The sequence below is a fragment of the Bubalus bubalis genome, chromosome 7 (genome assembly GCF_019923935.1).
Source record: "Bubalus bubalis isolate 160015118507 breed Murrah chromosome 7, NDDB_SH_1, whole genome shotgun sequence".
NCBI lineage: Eukaryota > Metazoa > Chordata > Mammalia > Artiodactyla > Bovidae > Bubalus > Bubalus bubalis.
The window spans coordinates 61701664-61717399 of NC_059163.1; the positions used below are offsets into that span (position 1 = coordinate 61701664).

The 15736-nt window shown below is 36.6% G+C and overlaps 1 protein-coding gene across 12 annotated transcripts in view; it reads left to right on the forward strand.

Annotated features, from left to right (window-relative positions):
* Nucleotides 1–15736, forward strand: part of ARAP2 (ArfGAP with RhoGAP domain, ankyrin repeat and PH domain 2) — a 199676-nt gene that overhangs the window by 18503 nt on the left and 165437 nt on the right. For all 12 annotated transcript variants that reach the window (XM_044946011.2, XM_044946016.2, XM_025290199.3 and 9 more), the window contains 4 exons: nt 269–1320; nt 13335–13393; nt 14446–14522; nt 15177–15268. In XM_044946011.2, the coding sequence (XP_044801946.2) occupies nt 413–1320; nt 13335–13393; nt 14446–14522; nt 15177–15268 (1136 nt within the window). In that variant the 5' untranslated portion in view covers nt 269–412. The remainder of the gene's footprint in view (nt 1–268; nt 1321–13334; nt 13394–14445; nt 14523–15176; nt 15269–15736) is intronic.

The window sequence follows — 15736 nt, forward strand, 5'->3', positions numbered from 1 at the left end:
TTTAATTTATATTTAAGAATCTTTTTTTTTTTTTTTACCTTTTTGAAAATCACCATTTGGTACTACTATAGCATTTCTGTCCCATCCCTTCACACTCTACCTAGGAAATGACTTTCTAGGGCATGCAGTTTCCAAACTTAGATCACTACTCAGTACAAGTAGTGATCCTCATTTCTCTTGTGTTTCTTCAGAGAACGTTTATAATGTAAAACTAGTTTTGATGCCAAAATGTCCTAATAACTTGCTTTTCTTTTTTCTTTTTTCCTAGGCTTAAGCACATAAAGCATTCACTGCGGAGAAAACAGCATTTTTGAGAGAAGTCAGAGGAACACCCACTACAGAAGCACACCCTCCTAGTGTGTATTGCATCGCACTGCTTCTTAAAACTTTGCCTAGTGATGAAGCCACCACTATGTCCTCAGTCAGCGAAGTGAATGTTGATATCAAAGATTTCCTAATGAGCATTAATCTGGAGCAGTACCTCTTAAACTTCCGAGAATTTGGTTTTAATAATGTGAGGGACTGTGCAGAAATAAATGACAGTGTGCTCCTCAAAGTTGGAATATCACCTACAGGACACCGGAGGAGGATACTTAAACAGTTACAGATAATCCTGTCAAAAATGCAAGATATCCCAATATATGCAAATATTCACAAAACAAAGAAAAATGATGAGACTTCGAAGGATCACCAGGCTCGGTCTTTTGCTCAGAATACCTCCTTAGAATTTTCAGATTCACACAGTGTTCAGATACCTAGCCGGATACAGTTGGAGACTGTTACAAAAAATGTTGGAGAAAATGAGGTTTGTGTGGAAAATAGCCAGTCTCTTAAATCAGATGATAAGCTGACTCTTCCTACACACAACTTCCCCATTCCAGAAGATGAACCACACTCGAATTCAGGTTCTTTTCAAGATTCTTTACTTCGTAATGAAATTACCGACATAGAATCTTTGATAACAGAGAAGACTGTGGGCTGCACAGCTGAAGAAGAACACATAGGAAGAGATGATTTGATTTCAGAAAATGTAGGCAAGCTTCCTAATGCAGACCTTGAATTCCTTTCCTCCCATGACTCTTCAGTATCAGAAACAAATTCTGGGAATGGAACTAACGTTTTATTAGAAAGCTCACCACCATCCCCATTCTTTCAGTTTCAAGGAGAAATGGTTGTAAATGATTTGTATGTGCCATCATCACCAGTCCTAACACCTATGAGAAGTCGTAGCAAGTTGGTTTCAAGACCATCTCGATCTTTTCTGCTAAGACATCGGCCGGTACCAGAGATTCCAGGATCAACGAAGGGAATTTCAGGGAGGTAGGAAATTTTATGATAGGCTGTGTGTATTCAGTTTGGGGGAATGTAGTTAGTTCTAACAATTTTCTTTCCTGTTTTCCTTTCTAAATTTGACATTTTAGTTTACCTGTTCGACCAACCTTTTCTTTCTTCTAAAACTTTTTCATCATGTCATTTCTCTTGTATACCACTACCCAGAGTCTGTTTTCAATTTGTAACTGCCTGGGACTCGCTAACTTTCTCCTATTTAATTGGTGGAATTCCCATCCACTAATTCTACCTGGATATTCCATCCCATATCTAGTATATGGAACTTTCCACCATATCTAGTATTATCTTCTTACATGAGTGCACTTTTATTTGAATTGTTGACTCTGTCTCCCCTAGGAGACACCAGGTTATGTGTTTCTTGGTAGAGGACCATGTTTCTATGATTGTATATCTACTGCCTGACACGATGACTGGCACCAATGAATCAGTCAACACGCATCTAGTGAGCACCTACTTGATACTGGTCACCATGCTAGGAGCGGAGGAAGTAGAGAGGGATAAAGGGGCTTGAAGTGTAGCACAGGAGACATGTAAATAATAGTAGCATTACAGTATGAGACCAAATGAGCTGGAGACTGGAACTCTAAAGAGGGGTCCTAACGACTTGTTGGGCCTTTGGTGTCCTGGGGTAACTGTAGAGTCAGAGAGGAGCTGACTTACTGCAGAGACTGCTTTCAACCGTTTCTCAAAATTACAACTAAGATGTGGTTTCCTCCAGGGCTGTGGTGAGATTTTTTTTTTTTTTTTCCTTTTCACTAAAATCTAACACTTGTCTCTGCTAGGATCATGAGGTTAAGTTCAACCCATACTGCTCTGGCACCAAATGCAATTACAGATTCCTGTGCAGGGTCTAGGCTGTGTATTTCTGCAAGATTCTCTTTCCCCTGCTGATATCCCCGTGTACCCACTCTGTCCCTGGTGCTGGAACTTGGTTGTATTTACAAGAGAAAATATGGAAATTTAGTATATGCAAGAGAAAACATGGCAGTTTACAAGACCATGTTAAGTGTCTTCCAGTAGTGTGTAAACTCCTTGAGGGCAGAGGCCCTAATTACTTTGTCTTTATCTTGGCATCCCTGGTGCCAGTGGCGGTGTTGAGTATTTACTGGGAAATCAGTTGGCAGTGTCATTTACTGAACACCTGGAATCTGGTTTGGTTTATAATTTTCCATAAAATTATAAACTAATTCTCACACTGGCCCTTGAAATAGGTATTGTTCACCCATTTTGTTATGAGGTAATTGAGCCTTAGGTTAATTTTTCTAGGATTACATTGGCTGTGAACTGGGATTTCATTCCAGTTCATTTGATTCTATAGCACACTTTTCTAACCACTCATTTAGTAAATGTTCTTAAAAGTGTTGATGATGTATATATGAAATGGAGTATTTCTTAGGAATGTAGAAAGTCACCAGTTTTTGTATACCATTGTAACTTTAGCATATTTTGCTAATTTTTGACACTTAAATGAGAGGGGTCTGCTGTGTCTTTGCAGGAATGGAATCTTTTTGGGAGCTGTAAGGATAACTTCAGATAAAAACCACTGGGCTCAGGTTTTACTTAAGTTGTGTTATTTTTATACATTTTTGAGACTCTTGATGTTCATTTACTTCTAAGTGTAAGCTTTGTAACATGTGAAAGGCTAGTTATTCACATTGTGATTCTTGAGTCTTTGAAAATGAGAATTGAAATAATGGTACAATTAGTAGTAAGCAGCTTAGCAGGCGGAGAAGGCGATGGCACCCCACTCCAGTACTCGTGCCTGGCAAATCCCATGGATGGAAGAGCCTGGTAGACTGCAGTCCATGGGATCACTAAGAGTCGGACATGACTGAGAGACTTCACTTTCACTTTTCACTTTCATGCATTGGAGAAGGAAATGGCAACCCACTCCAGTGTTCTTGCCTGGAGAATCCAAGGGATGGTGGAGTCTGGTGGGCTGCCGTCTATGGGGTCACACAGAGTTGGACACTACTGAAGTGACTTAGCAGCAGCAGCAGCAGCTGATTATGACAGTAAATGGTATCTATGGATTTCTGGTGATCAAATTATAAAACGAGAAAATAAATTATTTTCAGAACAGTGTTTTTCTTTGTGGTCCTTGCCTGAATTGCAAATAGTAATTGCAAGATTCTGCAGTGTTATAAATGAAATTGTAGATTATATAATCCAAGATTCTCTCTAGTCAAATAACATCTAAATGATATTTAGTATATTCCTTGATGTAGCATAGAATATATTTCTTTGTGGCCAGCAATTTTAACCTAATTTCTTTACTCACTAAACATTTTGTATAATTATTGAAAGGAACATGATTCTGGCTGTGTACCTGATGTTAGGTGCTTTGTTTCTATCTCCCTGGACATGTACCCCCAACCTCTACCCCTTGCCAAGTTATCTGATGCAGTTGATGGGCTCTCTTTGTCCGTGCATTGGGCTCCTTCTTTGAATTCCTATCTGATCCTCTTGGGAAGGCTGGGTTGGGTGGGGCTATGCTGGTGGCTCAGAAGGTAAAGCCTCTGCCTACAGTGAGGGAGACTTGGGTTCGATCCCTGGGTCAGAAAGATCCTCTGGAGAAGGAAATGGCAACCCACTCCAGTACTCTTGCCTGGAAAATCCCATGGACGAAGGAGCATAGTAGGCTACAGTCCATGGGGTTGCATTAAGAGTCGGACGTAACTGAGCAACTTCACTTCACCTGCTGGACACTGGACCTCAGGATCATTTTGTAAGTCCTGTCTCTTGGGGTCTAGGTCAGAACTAGCCTTGAGCCAGTTCCTTTCTTATCAGCTCACCAGTAGGTCTCCCATAGAGGTCTCTAAGTAGAAAGTAAGTTCCACCAGCTGCCCTTCCCTGTAAGTCATAGGTGTGTTTGTGAATCTTAATGATCCTTCCAGGAGAATCCTCCTTAGTACTCAAAGCAGGAAGGATTCAGGTATCTTTCACTATGAAAGAGATACATTTCTTGTCCTCCTCCCTAGTCTAATGATTTTCATACATATTTCATGCAACTATTTTATCCTTGGTACAAGTCACAAAGCTCTGTCTTTTAGGTGCCATGCCTTTGAATATGTTGGGGAAGGAACAGTAAAGAAGCAAAGGTGGAGGCGAGGAGGGTGGTATGCAAGGGTGCACTGTGGTTGGAGTACATCTTTTGTAACATAAGACTGAGGACCTATGTTAACTGTCGAAGGGCATTTTTCAAAAGTATGTGTTCTAAACCTGAAGTCACCAGCCTTCTGTGAACTTTTTATTAAAAGTAAAAATCATAGATATTTTTCTCTGGATGTACATAGACATGATGATACAGACATTAAAAATGGATCTGCTACTTTAGATTTTAATGGTGAAACATATGAACAAAAACATACAGACAAATAAACAACTGTTTGCTACATTGAATTAGAAAAATACTGAAATTCATCCCATCCTCATGTTCAAGAAAACCTTTATATGTCATGTAAATAGCAAAAAAAAAAAAAAAAAAAAAATGCTTAGCATTGTAAAATTCAGATTTTTTCCTTTAAAATGGCTTTTTACAAATTCTATGAAAATGAGTTGATTATTTCAGTATTTGCAAAATTTTGACTTGAATGTCTATCAATAACAATGAATCAAACTTTTTAAAACCTATTTTTAATCAGAGGACAGTTGCTTTACAATGTGTTGGTTTCTGCCATATAGCAACATGAATCAGCCATAGATATACATATGTTCCCTTCCTCTTGAACCTCCCTCCCACGCCATCCCACCCTCTAGATTGTCACAGAGCATTGGGTTGAGCTCCCTGAGTTATACAGCAAATTCCCACTGGCTATCTGGTTTACATAGGGTAATGTATATGTTTCAGTACTACTCTGTCCATTCGTCCCACATTCTCCTTCCCCTGCTGTGTCCATAAGTCTGTTCTGTCTGCATCTCTATTGCTGCCCTACACATAGATTCATCAGAACCATTTTTCTAGATAATGAATCAAAATTAATAGATAATCACTTGACTTACTGTTAGAGTATAAAGGTATCTATCTGTGTGGTACTTTCTACAAGTGAAGAGACATTTGTACTCTTTATTCATAATTTTGAAAGTCCTGCTTTGTTTGAAAAAAATTTTTTGAACTATAGCTTCTGCTAGTTGATGAAAAAAGTTTTACAATAATAATGTAGGCTTTTGTGTTGTAATCCTTCTGTAATTTTTATTCTTATCCTAAGTACTGTTTTGGAATTTTGTAAATTGAGACTCAATTATTTGTTCATTATACATTTCATATTCTTCATCTGAGCTGTATTTAATGCACCCTTGTGTTCTCTGAATTCAGATTTGTGTGGTTTAGTTAGACATTCAGTTCAGTTCAGTTCAGTCGCTCAGGCGTGTCTGACTCTTTGTGACCCCATGAATCGCAGCACGCCAGGCCTCCCTGTCCATCACCAACTCCCGGAGTTCACTCTGACTCACGTCCATGGAGTCAGTGATGCCATCCAGCCATCTCATCCTTTGTTGTCCCCTTCTCCTCCTGCCCCCAATCCCTCCCAGCATCAGAGTCTTTTCCAATGAGTCAACTCTTCACATGAGCTGGCCAAAGTACTGGAGTTTCAGCTTTAGCATCATTCCTTCCGAAGAAATCCCAGGGCTGATCTCCTTCAGAATGGACTGGTTGGATCTCCTTGCAGTCCAAGGGACTCTCAGGAGTCTTCTCCAACACCGCAGCTCAAAAGCATCAATTCTTTGGCGCTCAGCCTTCTTCACAGTCCAACTCTCACATCCATACATGACCACTGGTAAAACCATAGCCTTGACTAGACGGACTTTTATGTAACCTCAAAACAGCTTTCCCCTGCTGCTAATGATTCCAGTGTTTTTCTTTTGAATTCAATTGTGTAATGACCTATAGTTAGTCTGTTGTAGTTAGTATGTTGCAAATTGTAGAATTGTATTTTTTTAAAACAAACATTCTTTGTAAAGATATGGTCCATTTGGGGTGTGTAATTGATTATTTTTTTTGGCGTGGGTGTCATGCCCACATAATGGGTAAGTGTAGATTATAAAGAGAGATCTTTAACGTTAATTAGCATTTGTGCCACTGCTTTTCTTGGCAATTTTAGTGATTTAAAAATATGAGAACAAATAACATCTGTAGGTAGTTGAAGATTCACTTTGATAGTTATTTTTTTGAAACTTGGTTCACATAATGTTATTTTAAAGGTTGTTAACATCTATGCATGTATTTTATGCAGTATCTGCTGTATAGTAGTTTACTAAATGAAAAAAAATACGATTTATTCTGCTACTATGTTGTTGACACTTTTTTACTCTTTCAAAGGAAGAGTGTTCATACTTTTAAGGACTTTAAGAAGCAATAGTTCATATTATCAGTTTACCAGGAAGACCAACCATTCTTTTCTCTAATTAATAAAACAGTTGTCTCATTCTAGCTGAGTGTTTGTGTTATGTAAGGCACACATTATGCTCTTTAAAAGCACCATGTCATTAACCCTTATGATATTCCTAGGCAGCAGACCTTGTTTTTATTCCCCTTTAGTAAATGAGGAAATTGGACTCAGGTCTGTTGAATAACTTGACCAAGATCACCAAAGCATAGTAACAAAACAGGATGATAACTACTGCTTTTCTTAATGTGTTTTTAATTTTTGCAAATCACCCATGCTTTATATTTCAAATTTAATAGCAATCTGCAGTTTCTAGGAAAATTGATGAGAGAATAATAGAGCAGAAAGGAAAGAGCATGGGCTTTGCACTCAGGATGGAATTCACCTTGAATGCTGGTTTTTGCCTTCTATTAGCTATGCCACTAGGAGAAGGCAATGGCACCCCACTCCAGTACTCTTGCCTGGAAAATCCCATGGGTGGAGGAGCCTGGTAGGCTGCAGTCCGTGGGGTTGCTAAGAGTCAGACACGACTGAGTGACTTCCCTTTCACTTTTCACTTTCATACATTGGAGAAGGAAATGGCAACTCACTCCAGTGTTCTTGCCTGGAGAATCCCAGGGACTGGGGAGCCTGGTGGGCTGCCGTCGATGGGGTTGCACAGAGTTGGACACGACTGAAGCGACTTAGCAGCAGCAGCAGCTATGCCACTTGGGCCAGAGAATCTCCTTTCCTTATTGGTAGGATTAGGACACCAAGTTCTACCTCATCAGTCTATTAAGGAGATGAAATATGAGATGTAGATACATAAACCCCTAATAAAATGCTTTTGACATAATAGATATTAGAATATAAAATAGCTTGAGATAATTTATTTATAGATAAATGAGAATATAAATGGATAATCCCCAGTTTTAAAAACAGCTTGTTTTCTGTGTTGAGCTAATTTTCATCTTCAGTAGATCAAATGAACTTGTTTGATAGATTTGGTAATTGCTTGCAGGTGGATACTGAATTGCAAAATCAATCCAAATTTTTTTCTTTATATTTATAAAAATTAAGCCAACAAAATGTGCTTTAAAATACCACTAATGGATGTACTTAAAAGAGTTCAAAATCTTTTTTTTTTTTTTTTTACTAATTTGCATGTTTTTTTTTCCAGTAAGTTAAAGTTAAGTTTTTTTATTAAGCATGATGGTTTTAAATAGGTCTTATAGAGCTACCGGAGAAGGCAATGGCACCCCACTCCAGTACTCTTGCCTGGAAAATCCCATGGATGGAGGAGCCTGGTGGGCTGCAGTCCATGGGGTCGCTAAGCATCGGACACGGCAGAGCGACTTCACTTTCACTTTTCACTTTCATGCATTGGAGAAGGCAATGGCACCCCACTCCAGTGTTCTTGCCTGGAGAATCCCAGGGACGGGGGAGCCTGGTGGGCTGCCGTCGATGGGGTCGCACAGAGTCGGACACGACTGAAGCGACTTAGCATAGTGTAGTAGTACTAGTAGTAGTATAGAGCTGTGCTGCCTGAGTTTGAATCCCAGGTTTGTTACTTAAGAGCTGTGTGACTTTTGGAAAGTAACTGCTTTGTTTGCCAATTTTCTTCTTAAAAAGTGCATATAATTATAGCTCTTCTTTGGATGTTTGGGACTAAATGCACAGACATACACATTGTGAGTGTGTGTGTGTATTTATAAAATTTTGAGACCTGAGTATGATATATAGTAAGTGCTCAATTAGAATTAGAGGTATTTATTATTAGCAGAAGTTATCAAAGATGTAGAAAATTTGAGTGGTGCTCTAATCAGGGGTTCAAATTATTAATATATATTTGTGTCAGTGACATACAAATTCGAGAAATGGTTATAGCCATATCATAGTGTCAAGAATCGGGAGATGAACAAATAAAGGATTAATTATTTTGCAACACTTAGATAAACTTGTATGCCCTCTCCTGTCACAGACAGCTTCTATCCTGACTTTAAATAATGATTATTACCCTCATACTTTAAAAAAATATTGTACCTCTTAAGTATATCCCAAACAATATGCTACAATTTTGACTGTCTTGTGGACTTAAAAATGCAATCATGTAGTAACTCTTCTTACTAAGCTCATGTTGCTTAACTTTGAAACTTCTCTGTTTATACACACAGTTGCAAACTATTTTCATTGCTGTATAATAATTCATTGTATGGCTATACCATGATATCCATTCTTCTATTTTATTTCATATGCTCAACATATTCTAGTGTTTTACATATAAACAATGTATTTATATATGTAAGTTTATAACTAACTTACATAATAAAATAGACTGATGCTAATATATATGTTGATGAATTTTGACAAGTATGAATACCTCTGTGAGCACTACCACAATAAGAATAGAGAACATTTCTATCACTCCTCAAAAATCACCTGTGCACATAGGTAGTAAATTATTCTAATCACCTGCATTGGGCAACCACTGGTTTCACTGTAAATTAGATTTTCCTGTTTTAGGATTTCATACAAATGATATCATACAGCAAATAACATTGTGTTTGATATCTTTTATTCAACCTGATGTTTTTGAGATGCATCCACGTGGCTGCATGCCAGTTTGTTGTTGTGGCTGTTGAATGTTGTTCTTTTGTGTGATTCTTCCACAGCTGCTTTTAACTTTTGCATGTTGACATGTACTTGAGTGGTTTTTCATGGGACACATGCTACATGCATGTCTATTGAATATATACCTAAGAGTAAAGTTGCTGTCGTAGGATATTGCTTATGTTCCATTTTGGAAGGTAATACAAAGTGGTTCTCACCATTGAATGGTTATGCTTACTTACTTCAACACCAGCGGTGTATGTGTATTCCTTTTGTCTCATACCCTCAACAGCATTTTGTTATTTAAACAATTTTAGCTGTACAGGTGGGGGGTAGTGATATTTCATTGTTTTGTTTTTTTTTTTTAATGTCTCTGCTTTTTATTTATTTATTTTTTTTACTTTACAATATTGTATTGGTTTTGCCATACATCAACATGCATCCGCCATGGGTGTACACATGTTCCCCATCCTGAACTCCCCTCCCACCTCCCTCCCCATACCACCCCTCTGGGTCATCCCTGTGCACCAGCCCCAAGCTTCCTGTATCCTGCATCGAACCTGGACTGGCGATTCATTTCTTATATGATATTATACATGTTTTAATGCCATTCTCCCAAATCATCCCCCCCTCCCTCTCCCACAGAGTCCAAAAGACTGTTCTATACATCAGTGTCTCTTTTGCTGTCTCGCATACAGGGTTGTCATTACCATCTTTCTAAATTCCATATATATGTGTTAGTATACTGTATTGGTGTTTTTCTTTCTGGCTAACTTCACTCTGTATAATAGGCTCCAGTTTCATCCACCTCATCAGAACTGATTCAAATGTATTCTTTTTAATGGCTGAGTAATACTCCATTGTGTATATGTACCACAGCTTTCTTATCCATTCATCTGCTGATGGACATCTAGGTTGCTTCCATGTCCTGACTATTATAAACAGTGCTGCGATGAACATTGGGGTACACGTGTCTCTTTCAATTCTGGTTTCCTCGGTGTGTATGCCCAGCAGTGGGATTGCTGGGTCATATGGCAGTTCTATTTCCATTTTTTTAAGAAATCTCCACACTGTTCTCCATAGTGGCTGTACTAGTTTGCATTCCCACCAACAGTGTAAGAGGGTTCCCTTTTCTCCACACCCTCTCCAGCATTTATTGCTTGTAGACTTTTGGATTGCAGCCATTCTGACTGGCGTGAAATGGTAACTCATTGTGGTTTTGATTTGCATTTCTCTGATAATGAGTGATGTTGAGCATCTTTTCATGTGTTTGTTAGCCATCTGTATGTCTTCTTTGGAGAAATGTCTATTTAGTTCTTTGGCCCATTTTTTGATTGGGTCATTTATTTTTCTGGAATTGAGCTGCAGGAGTTGCTTGTATATTTTTGAGATTAGTTGTTTGTCAGTTGCTTCATTTGCTATTATTTTCTCCCATTCTGAGGTCTGTCTTTTCACCTTGTTTATAGTTTCTTTTGTTGTGCAGAAGCTTTTAATTTTAATTAGATCCCATTTGTTTATTTTTGCTTTTATTTCCAATATTCTGGGAGGTGGGTCATAGAGGATCCTGCTGTGATGTATGTCAGAGAGTGTTTTGCCTGTGTTCTCCTCTAAGATTTTTACAGTTTCTGGTCTTATGTTTAGATCCTTAATCCATTTTGAGTTTATTTTTGTGTATGGTGTTAGAAAGTGTTCTAGTTTCATTCTTTTACAAATGGTTGACCAGTTTTCCCAGCACCACGTGTTAAAGAGATTGTCTTTTTCCACTGTATATTCTTGCCCTCTTTGTCAAAGATAAGGTGTCCATAGGTGTGTGGATTTATCTCTGGGCTTTCTATTTTGTTCCATTGATCTATATTTCTGTCTTTGTGCCAGTACCATACTGTCTTGATGACTGTGGCTTTGTAGTAGAGCCTGAAGTCAGGCAGGTTGATTCCTCCAGTACCATTCTTCTTTCTCAAGATTGCTTTGGTTATTTGAGGTTTTTTGTATTTTCATACAAATTGTGAAATTATTTATTCTAGCTCTGTGAAAAATACCATTGGTAGCTTGATAGGGATTGCATTAAATCTATAGATTGCTTTGGGTAGTATACTCATTTTCACTATATTGATTCTTCCGATCCATGAACATGGTATATTTCTCCATCTATTAGTGTCCTCTTTGATTTCTTTCATCAGTGTTTTATAGTTTTCTATATATTGGTCTTTAGTTTCTTTAGGCAGATATATTCCTAAGTCTTTTATTCTTTTCATTGCAATGGTGAATGGAATTGTTTCCTTAATTTCTCTTTCTATTTTCTCATTATTAGTGCATAGGAATGCAAGGGATTTCTGTGTGTTGATTTTATATCCTACAACTTTACTATATTCATTGATTAACTCGAGTAATTTTCTGGTGGAGTCTTTAGGGTTTTCTATAGAGGATCATGTCATTTCCAAGCAGTGAGAGTTTTACTTCTTCTTTTCCAATTTGGATTCCTTTTATTTGTTTTTCTGCTCTGATTGCTGTGGCCAAAACTTCCAAAACTATGTTGAACAGTAATGGTGAAAGTGGGCACCCTTGTCTTGTTCCTGACTTTAGAGGAAATGCTTTCAATTTTTCACCATTGAGGATAATGTTTGCTGTGGGTTTGTCATATATAGCTTTGATTATGTTGAGGTATGTTCCTTCTATTCCTGCTTTCTGGAGAGTTTTTATCATAAATGGATGTTGAATTTTGTCAAAGGCTTTCTCTGCATCTATTGAGATAATCATATGGTTTTTATTTTTCAATTTGTTAATGTGGTGTATTACATTGATTGATTTGCGGATATTGAAGAATCCTTGCATCCCAGGGATAAAGCCCACTTGGTCATGGTGTATGATCTTTTTAATGTGTTGTTGGATTCTGATTGCTAGAATTTTGTTAAGGATTTTTGCATCTATGTTCATCAGTGATACTGGCCTGTAGTTTTCTTTTTTTGTGGCATCTTTGTCAGGTTTTGGTATTAGGGTGATGGTGGCCTCGTAGAATGAGTTTGGAAGTTTACTTTCCTCTGCAATTTTCTGGAAGAGTTTGAGTAGGATAGGTGTCAGCTCTTCTCTAAATTTTTGGTAGAATTCAGCTGTGAAGCTGTCTGGACCTGGGCTTTTATTTGCTGGAAGATTTCTGATTACAGTTTCAATTTCCATGCTTGTGATGGGTCTGTTAAGATTTTCTATTTCTTCCTGATCGAGTTTTGGAAAGTTGTACTTTTCTAAGAATTTGTCCATTTCTTCCTCGTTGTCCATTTTATTGGCATATAATTGCTGATAGTAGTCTCTTATGATCCTTTGTATTTCTGTGTTGTCTGTTGTGATCTCTCCATTTTCATTTCTAATTTTATTGATTTGATTTTTCTTCCTTTGTTTCTTGATGAGCCTGGCTAATGGTTTGTCAATTTTATTTAACCTTTCAAAGAACCAGCTTTTGGCTTTGTTGATTTTTGCTATGGTCTCTTTTGTTTCTTTTGCATTTATTTCTGCCCTAATTTTTAAGATCTCTTTCCTTCTACTAACCCTGGGGTTCTTCATTTCTTCCTTTTATAGTTGCTTTAGGTGTAGAGTTAGGTTATTTATTTGACTTTTTTCTTGTTTCTTGAGGTATGCCTGTATTGCTATGACCTTTCCCCTTAGCACTGCTCACATATTTTCAATTATACTCTTAGAACTAGACAGATTTTTGATTAAGTACTGTGAAGCTAAGACAAAAACATCATAAATACATCAGCAAAAATGTTCACTTACTTTTGTGAATTATAAAAAGTGAGAAGCAAATACTTGTAAAATCCATTAAAATCACTTTCTTTAAGGCTATTTAGAAAAACACATTTATGGAATGTGGCCATTGTATTTTAGTAAAATCAAACTTATTTTTGAATATTGGTTTTTCTACCAAAGAATATATGTGTCTACAATTAATCCTTTACTCAAGATAGTAACATGTGGTTTACATATGTGTTTTAATGGCTCTATTTTTCCCTTTGCTTTAAGCTATTTCCGTGAGAGAAGAAATGTTGCTACCTCAACTGGAAAATCTGTAACACAGCAAAGTGAGTCTCCTATTTTAAAGTCTGTAAATTAGTTAGTACTCATTTGATAGTCTTACATGTGTTAAAATCACAATCAAGAAGGCAACCCACCTGTGGAATAGGGAGTAGTGGGAATAACTGTCTACCAGGGTTCATAGTACTCCAGACACTTTTAAAAATGAATGAATGAAAAACAGTAATTAATATACATGCAGACTCCTGGAAATTTGCACATGTTAATGTAAGATTTTTTTCTACAGTCTTTGTTTATTATTAACCACAGTCAAAGGCATTTAACTAAGTTATGTGGTTTCTGAGTCTGAACTACAGGGTGTATATTTATGGAAAGTAATTTTGCCATGGTAACAAGGAAGGGTGACATTCATTGCTGTGGTCAACTGCTCACTGACAGAGGCTTTTCTTTCTTCTTTTGAAAATTCTGCTTATGCAAGTTCAGGAACATTCTTCTCAATGATAAGTTAGCAAGCACTTGGTTAGTGAGCCTTTAAAAGAGTTTGCAACAGCAGAAAATGGAAATGTTAAGAATTCTTTATTGTAGATCTGTGTAATTCAGGGATAGTGGAAATTCTCTTGAAATAATTTATATCCAGGTGTGCTAGCAGTTATGGTGTTAGAGGGATTATATTAAGTGGATTCTGGCATTTTGAATGCTATTAATATCTAGCTGTCAGTGAACTTTTAATGATCATTTGTTGAAAATTACAGTAAAGATTAATTTTCTGCCATTATTTAGAAATTAACATTATAAATATATTGTGACAGTTTCCATTGTATGGGGAAATGTGTTTAGTTATGTGGATCTTTGAGGTTAGCAAGAACAAATATGACACATCACACTTGTGATACATCTTAGTTGTGAAGTGAGGGATGTATACAGAAAGAAAACCACAGTTAGAGTTGATTTGGAGGTAAGAATTATGAGCATAATTTGGACTCTTAGAATAAAGCTGAAATTGTGATATTGTTATGAAATAATTAAATACATGCTTTTATTAAAAAAAAAAGTCACATTATTCTCATCTTTCCATCTCATTCTGTCATTCCCCCAAAAGATACAAATGAGGAGAATTCATCTTCCATTCTACCTTATGGAGAGACCTTTCTCCTCCAGAGACTAGAAAATTCCAAGGTTAGTCCCATACATTTTAATTTTTTTCCATATTCAGTTCTTTGCTTTTCTGCCTTTACATGCCTCTTCATTTTCCTTTAAGCTGTTTGAAGAATGTGTTATATGGAAGAAAAATTTCTAGTGAGTAAATTTCTGTTCAGTAAAATCATGGTAAATTGATATCTTAAAATATATATTACAAAAACACAGTTTGTTTTTAGGGATACAGATCAATGAGTTTTCAAAATTTACCACAAGGTATTTTAAAAAAAGAGAAAAGAAAAACCCCATTAAAAAGTAAAAAAACTGACAGAAGCCCTCGATTTTACTTTTCCTTATACCCAAATACAGACAGACTTCTGTTTCCTCTCCAGAACTCTTGCTCTTTTGGTATTTTATTTGTTGGTCAAGATTAAGTTGGAAGACAAAAAATATAAGTGGGAAAGTAAATCAGGTTTTAGCATCTTATGTTCTTAGTTGAAAATATGTACTAATGATTTAAATAAAATACTGAAGGCATCAAAAGACTATGTTTACTTTTGTCTCACTAATTAAGTTGTTTTTGTTGAAAATTGAGCTAAACAATAGACATTTGCTTAATAAAACTAAACCCAAATGCTGTGGATCTTTGTAGAATATTGTGACCCTGAAAAAAAAATATATTCCTTTTTATAGAAGAGATCTATAAAGAATGAATTTTGGACCCAGGAAGAAACACTCAAAGGGGAAACAACTACTGAAAGAAACTCATTTTTTGTCAAATCAAGGTATGAGGACATGATTGATGATGATTAATTCTTTTGAATAGAATGTTATACACAATTCATTGTTCAACTCTTGTTCATTATTTCTAAGAAAATAATTTATATTGGAAATTTCAAATCCTTTATTTTGATAACAGCATTCATTTTAATAGAGTCTGTAAATTGATTCTATAATCTGTAGCACACTATTTTTGTCTTTTCATAATTGAAACCATTTTCTGCTTTTCAGAGTGGCAAATATGTGGTAACTATGTTTGCATTTTAAAGACAGGAAGTTACCTCAATATGAAGAAGAAAGGGGCAGTGCCAAAAATGTCACTGTGAGATACAGAATTTTTACAGATGTAATGTAGAAGTTCAGCAGTGATAAGCAGCTTGAAAATTATCCAGTTATTTGGATCAACATGAGGTTAAACAGAGTATGTAAGGCACCAACTTAAATTTTACTTTTCCTCTCAGTTTTATTAGCAC